Source organism: Rhea pennata, chromosome 7 (assembly GCF_028389875.1).
Source record: "Rhea pennata isolate bPtePen1 chromosome 7, bPtePen1.pri, whole genome shotgun sequence".
NCBI lineage: Eukaryota > Metazoa > Chordata > Aves > Rheiformes > Rheidae > Rhea > Rhea pennata.
The window spans coordinates 9,544,011-9,551,839 of record NC_084669.1 but is presented as its reverse complement, the minus strand read 5'-3'; the positions used below and the strand labels follow the sequence as shown (position 1 = coordinate 9,551,839).

Below are 7,829 nucleotides of genomic sequence, written 5' to 3'. Positions count from 1 at the left end.
ACCATACTAGCAAAAACAATCAGCTAGCAATGAAGTTGCTTTTAGCTCAGCATACATGTTTACAAGGCGCACACACACAGGCATTTTGGCACTGTGAGAAGGAAGACTCTCCCCTCAGAAAAGACGACTGCTACCCAAGCGCATTGCCACCACCACAAGCCTTCAAGTGAAGAGCCAGCTCAGGTCTCTGCATAATCTAGAGTTAGACTGTGTTAAACAGGCTATGATGCAAACCACAAACTCGAAACATACGCTCACATATTTGTATGTTTATTATTTAAAAGTACAATATATACATAATGTATAGTGATGTTTCCCAAAACTTTATACAGAAACAGTATCTACAAAATTAATTAAATCAATAGACATTTGTTTATATTCAGACAACATATTGGAAGAGTCAGTATAGTTTCACTGTCAAAACACAAAAATAGGAAGTAAGGAAACCCTATCCACCTTGAAAAAGCTCTAAATACTATCCTCCTCCCTCTGTAACTCAGCAATATGCCTTTTGAAAGGTTTCAGGTTGTTTCGGAGGCATAGTAAATCTGATTTCTAGTGCCACCTACTGTTAACATTTATCACCACAGCTGTTTCCATCAACAGCTGAAAGAGTACCTGAGCTCATTCCTACAGGATGCATCAGGCCTTGTTCTCTGGACTACTGGGACTTGATCCCAGTTCTGTGTCATGCTAGCAACCAGCTTTAAACTTGATTCAGTGAAAGCAAGAGATCTGATTTTTCTAGTTATGAACCAAATATTTTAATGGCAATTTTTACAAAGAGCAAGCTGTGTTTTAATAGTTGGAGATACTGCAGCTGTTGCCAGCAATAGGTGAAGAATAAAAGTCTGACAAGCATAAGCTGATCCTCACTGGTTTTGGGAGACTAAAAATATTGCACAAGTTTACGTAGCAAAAAATCAGTGATTTTTATAGCATGAAGTGGTACCCTTCAGTTAGGAAGGTCTGGCTTAAGCCAACTTCAGTACTGCATTTTACAGAGGGTGGAAAAGCATAGGCAGCTTTTCCATAGGACTTCTAAGAACATCAGGATGTGGGATGTTTTCATTTAAAAAAGCACCCTGAGTATTCAAGAAACAGATGTAGGATATCTGCCTGTAGGATGCAACTAGCTACAAGCCTGGCATTTTCAAAAAAAATAATAAAAAAAAATAATAAAATTAAAAAAAATTAAAAAAAAAAAAAGCCTGTAGCAATTAGGTATGTAATGGACACTGAATTTCAATGGCACATATCTAACTAACTGCTCCAGGCTGTCTTCAAAATAACAATTTATCTGAGGAAAAATTTCAGTCTAATATTCATAACAATGACAAAAAGTTTCCAAAATAAGTGAAATGTGATTACTGCACAAGCCTTGCATCCACTCCAGATGTGCACGGTATAAAAGAATCCCTCAGAAACCCACTAGCCTGTTCTCCACTACATAGTTTTTCACCAAAAAAATATGCACCAACATTAGATTCCTGACACTTAGTCTAGCCCATGAAAAAAGGCAGGTGACTTGACAGCAATATTTATGTGGTAACACAGCATTCTTTCTCAGGAATAAGCAATATTACTAAGCAAAGTTGCTAACTGACCCTGTCACATACTCGAACTTCTCTGCTTAGTCTAGTCATTTGCCAGTGTGCAAACTAGAATGAAATTTCCATCTTTAATAGGTATGTTTAAAATAAAACATCTAGAAGAAAACCTTGGTCCATGTAAATACAGTATGCAATAAACAAAGTGATTTTTTGGGGCTGCTTTGTGTGTCTCCATAACCAAAAATTTACCTGGTGTTACAGAGAGGAAGCAGCATTTTCAGCCAGGTAGGAGGACAACCAACCAGGTTTCTCTAATAATTTAAAAGGAGAAAGAACATGCCAAAAAAGTAAAAAAAATCCCGCAATATCATTGCACTTACTCCATCTGCACCACACCTCTCCTTCATTCACATTGTACACCTGAAGAACATATATGGTTACAATATTAACACGGCATCTAAAATACTGGAGTCATTCAGTTGAATGCCTGAAAAATATCCAAAGAGCTGGCACATTAAAGCAAGAAAACAAACATACAAGAGCTAAGTTATGTTTTGAAATGTGACTTGTTCTTCCTAAATTTCTTTCTTTCCACGGAAAGTCTAGTTCAGTCAGGAAAAACTGCCTGATTGCTCAAGGTAAGCTCTCAGATTTCCAGAAGACTGTGACAAATCTGTTTCAGAAGAACCTGGAACTTACTTCTCCACATCACTTAAACAACTGTAAAGCAGGAATTCATAACTGGGTAAGTCAAAATTCCCTAACACTGTGCATAACCATTGCTCTCAGGAGTTTTTTTTTGTTGTTTTTTTTTAAAGGAAAAAAGAAAAAAAGATGTATGTATAAAATCCCATCCAGGTTAAAAGGTCACAGTTCCTACAGTGCTCATCAAGTTTTAAATCACTTGTTTTTATCCTCCCTTTTTATGCAAAGACTTAATCCTCTTACATTAGAAGGACTGGTTATTCAAAACTCCAAAGGCTCCCTGGAAAACTTACAAGACTTTAACCTTGCAAGCACCTTCAGAGATGCCTATCTTTAAAGTAAAAAGAAAGTCTCATTGTCTTGCACCAAACTACTCATAAGAGCCAAATTAGGCCCTTATGCTCAATTCAACTCATTATAAATCCCCCAAACTACTCAAGTGACTCAGTGGCACCTGAAAATGGGACACACACACCTAAGCTGTCTAGGTACTTTGATAAATTTTTTTCCCTTGTGATACAGGATTCAGGCCTCTTCTTTTACATCTGATGTAAATGGCAACTGGGATAAGATAAAGAAAATTCTCTTCAAGTGTCCTTTCTAATTAAAACAGTAACACTTCAGCTACTTTAAGTGCACACTAAGTATTTTTTCATGATAACAGGAAGTGCAAATATTTAACAAAAAAGACAAAATACGTATTTACGCTGTCACCTACTCTGGTTGTGATCAATAAATTTTGGTCAAAACACAATACATGTTGTATTAAAATACATGCATTTACTGCTGGAACAGAGACCTGTAAATAAACCTGGAATTAAAATGTGAAAATGATATTGTGACAAACTGGAATCTTGTCTTCTTGATACTCTTTCTTCACCACACTCTCAGTAGCTGAAGGATTAAGTATCAGATGTAAGTTCAGGCCATTTTGGACAGTCTCCTTCACAGCAGGAAAATTAGAGAGTCTCAAATTTCTGTGCCACTTTTATTGTCCAACTAATAGACTGCAAATCCACTTAAATACAGTTCTCATTTCTCACTGTCACTTTTACTGCCTAATCTATCCATAGTTAATGAGGAAACTTCAGTGGGCTTAAATTTTGAAGACAGATTTAATCAGGAGGTCTCCCTGTACATGTGTAACAGTGGACAATTTAAACTCCTACTTTTTAAATGTTATTAGTTAATGCAGAAAGTCAGAGAACTTCAGTAATGAACTACCTGAGATAAGAATTCTTTAGATTCACACACATAAAGATCAGGGGTTTATACTATTCGTTGAGTTGACAATTGCTTCAATCACACATACTTAACAACTGAACCAGCAAGTTTCTTATCTTATTTTTAATGTTGTTTCACTTCTTTTAAATAAAGAAACACCAAGTTGAATGTTAACCTACAGCAGAAAATACACAATACCATGGTCCTCACTTAAAAAACAAATTTTGTGAGGAAGCATTTTTCCATGCACATGTCAAAAACGCTTAACCAACCTAAATATCAGAAATAATATGCAAGGAAGTAATGTCTGAAAGCCCTTAAAGCTCAGTAACACTGGATATGCTCAACAACTAAAAAATAATCAGCTTTATTTTTCCAACCCCTATCATTAAAAAAAGTGATTAATTATACAGTGCACAAATTAAAATTTCATTGCAACTCACTCAAAACGGTGTGCACTGCAAACAGTCTGTATGTCATTTCAAACAAAATTTTTATCTCAATGTAGTGCGTAGTAAAATTCAGCAACATCTCAGGCTACTATTGAGTAGACAGAACCACGCTGATGCCAAACCCTGCAGACTCTCTCACGTGAAGGACAGCCCGTATAATTAAAAGGTTGTATACGTAAAGTACTGGATGCTTGTGCTGGCAGGTAGCCATATTTCAGAAAAACTGTAAAAAAGCAATGGTCTGTAGCACCTGCCTCTTCTGCATCTTTATGTTGGTTATTCCATAAGAGTTCTAGTTACGTTGGCCTCGTTCTCCTTTCCAGTTCATGCTGGTGTTTAGTAAGACGTTCTATTTCTGTTCCTAGAGTCTGAAGGTTTTCCTTTGGAGGAAAAAAATAAATTATAAATAAATAAAAATGCAGGAAAAATGACAATCTGCACAAAATGCACTAAGTTTAAAATTACTATCTAGGTCAGCAGATTGAAATTTCAAGTATCCAGAACAAACAAAAATAATTAGCTGAGGGTGGGGAAAACCAAATCCATTTCAATAAAGGATGTAAAGCACTGAACAAGTCTTAGGTAGTTATTAATATTCTAAGAGCTATCTCTAGAAGATACAGCACTTAAATGGGAGTGGTACTTACAGAAAGAGATTTCCAACTTCTGCAATACTGCAGAGTCCAGCTAGCAACCCGTAGAACGTTTTCCAGCCTGCCACCTTTTCATCACAGCAAACATGCTGCCCCAATAGCTCAAAATGGTACCCAGCTACTGGCACAGTACCAAACACAAGTCATTGATTCCCAGTGATGGGAGTAGGGTATGAAGAGAGAGACTCCCCAATTGTGCAAGCAGTCCAAAATCTGCTGCTGGAAGCCAGCCTATCAGTGCATCATATGATAGGATCCCAAAACAGAAGTTCAGACTGGACTACGTTACAGCACAAGTCATCTACTTCAAGTGCTCTTTGATTGCTCAATGCTAAACATCACCAGTTCACAATGAGCTGAAAAAAAACATTTACTCACTTTCAGTGTAATATTCTTCAGTAAAGTATCTTCTAACACAGCCTGCAGCTTCCTGTTTATCTCCAAGGAGAGCTCCAATGTGAGACCACTATCCGCAGGATGAGATGTATACAGAGATGCCATAATCCCACCCCGCCTACTCAAGTGTACTTTGTTAAAGTCAGAAGCTTCTGAGGAAAGTGTTCCAGCTTCTTCTCGCAAAATGTAACTCTGAATAATTCTGAGGGAAAAAAAAAGTTAAAGAAATCATAGCATTACAAGGCAGTGAAAAGGCAGACAAAGTAATTTCAAATTCCTGACGTATTATACATGTGTGTACATGCATGTATAAGTATTTTCTCTCTCATTATTTTCAAGTACTACTGTTTTACTAGAAAGGCAAAAAATTCAAATCCTAACCAACATAAAGGGAAGCTGCAACTTCCAGTGCAGAGGAAAACCTAAACAACCCAGATGCTGTAACAGATGTTTGATAGCAAAGCAAATACAACAGTGTGCAAGGATTACACATTCAGAGGAACTTGAAGTACTAAATGCCGCTGGAGAAAAAAGGGTGCTTAGAAGATCCCCTTCTACCTACTTCTCTTTCCTGAAAGATAAAATCATGTGCTGTACAATCCCAATTACATGGGATTTAAAGTTACCCCAAAATCTGAAACACTGTGCAATTGAAGTCTTATGAAATATGATATAATGTCCAATTTTAATCTTAATTTTCTACTGTCTTCTCAGCTGTCTTTCTCAGCACACAGGGCAGATCTGCTCCATTAGTGTAGCAGTACATGCTGAAATTTGAAATGGTGCTACAAATTAAGCCATAAGAGCTAGAAAAAGGACTGTAGGATGGTAATCTGCACATCTAGCTATTGTGCTCAAACAAGCTCAGAGATCTTATACACACAAAAAATGCTGCTTAAACCAACTTTTCCAGTAACGGCTTTAATTACACGCCTCACTTTCTGCCTGATTGGAGACCCTGGGGTTAGACCTGCAGCAAGGCTGATAGTTCTCAATAGCTCAGTGAGATAAGTGGTATTAAATCCTGAATGCTTTCAGTGTGAGATAATTGGGCAGCAATATTTAACATTTTTAAGCTTGGACCCAGAGCTAAAAATCACCTGTTATTGAAAAGTTATTGAAGCAACACTATCCATTCAGCTTATAGCTATCTCTTCTCCAATTCACTTGAATGAAAGTTAAATTGACAATAAAATTACACTATGAACTTTTAAAGGAAAAGAGTCCTGAAAATTGTAGTCTCTTATGAACAACTGATATCAAGTAATTAAAGAAAAAGTATGTAAAGATTATTAAAAAATGCTTAGCGTATATGTAGTTTGAATTATTTTGCCTTTTTCTTGTTACAGTGTTTACAGACTCCAGACATGGAATCGAGGTTTAAGGTTTCTGAAGATGAAATCATAAACACAGAAACTATTTAAGAGTCTTCACAAGCTGTAATCTAGTCCCTTGAAATGGTACCATATGAAAAGCATATAGGCATGTTAAGAAAGGGCTGTACTTAACAGTTAACGATACTTTTCAGTAAAAGGTATATGCCACAATTTCTTCCTCTCCCTATAGTCCAGACATCACTCTGAAAGAGTAGGTTTCCATGCAAATGGAATCTTGTATCATTTGTTAAAAAAACAGTATCTTGGTCAGATATATTTCAGATATAATATGTTTGGCACGTGTGCCAGACTATTCTGGAATTACGCAGTCTCTCATTCTGAAACAAATACTTACAATCAGCACCATTTTAAGCACACAGACTGCACTCTTGTTAGCCAACAGCAATGATTCACCTCAAATCAGCAACCAGGTGATCATTTTGCTACCAAAATTTTGCACCATTCTATTCCTCCTGAGAAATTTTAGTAATAATGGATTCAAGACATAGATAGGAAGGTAACAACTCAGATACATAATTACGTAACAGCTGTGAAAAGGAGGAAAAAAAATACACCCCTAAAATTAACTATACCTTTGAGAGCTACTGTCACTGAAATAATGTCTTAACTGTTTTCATTCAGCCAATTACTTAAGATCCAGATTACTTCTAACCATTGCAGCGCTGAAAACTGAGAAACCATATGAACCAAATTCAAAACATACTTAGTTTTTTTCCTGATTTCCTCCACTAGTTGTTTAATGTGATCCTCCATGAACTCCATCTTTTCATTTTTTCGAGCATGTGCCTTCTGTAGTCTTACTATTCTTTCAATCAAGACAGACTTGTCCACTTCTGGGAAGCTATCTACAGCTACTGAAGATCCAGTATTCTCAGGCGACCGATCCTCAGTGCTGCTGCGAGCGTTAAGGGAACCTGCCAATACATTTGTATTTGTAAAGCTCTTTTTGCTGTTACACCAGGTATAACGTCTCCCACCAGTCCCAATAAACTACTGGATATACAAAAATATTTTTTCAAATGTCAATCTCCTAGATGCTACTGAGTTTCTATGCAAGTAATATTGATAGCATTTTAATTATACATGCTGAAGCAATAGTATACCCCCTAGCATGAACATATTTTCACTAGTATAACTGTGCTTACACCAGTAATACTTATTCCTACAAAAGCACCTTCATAGTAATATTACCTTATACTAGACTGAGCTGACTTTAAAACTGATCTGTTTTAGAGTCCACTAAAATTACAAGCAGATGAAAACTGTATACAGACTGGCAAAAACCCTATGCATAAACACTCTGCAGCATTCATCACTTAGAAATAGCAAGGAAAAGAACAGAAAGGAAAGCAAATATTTCAAGCTCCATCTACTTTATACAGTAAGATTACGATACTTGGACAGAATTAAACCAGTTTAAAACTTAAACATATTGAGGAAGAAAACAGA

At 36.4% G+C, this 7,829-nt stretch overlaps 1 protein-coding gene across 4 annotated transcripts in view; it reads right to left on the bottom strand.

Annotated features, from left to right (window-relative positions):
- Nucleotides 1–275: 275 nt before the first annotated feature.
- CCDC186 (coiled-coil domain containing 186) overlaps nucleotides 276–7,829 on the bottom strand; it is a 41,606-nt gene continuing 34,052 nt past the window's right edge. For all 4 annotated transcript variants that reach the window (XM_062580273.1, XM_062580274.1, XM_062580275.1 and 1 more), the window contains 3 exons: nucleotides 7,084–7,294; nucleotides 4,966–5,185; nucleotides 276–4,314 (listed from right to left, as the gene is read on the bottom strand). In XM_062580273.1, coding sequence (XP_062436257.1) covers nucleotides 4,231–4,314; nucleotides 4,966–5,185; nucleotides 7,084–7,294 — 515 coding nt within the window. In that variant the 3' untranslated portion in view covers nucleotides 276–4,230. The remainder of the gene's footprint in view (nucleotides 4,315–4,965; nucleotides 5,186–7,083; nucleotides 7,295–7,829) is intronic.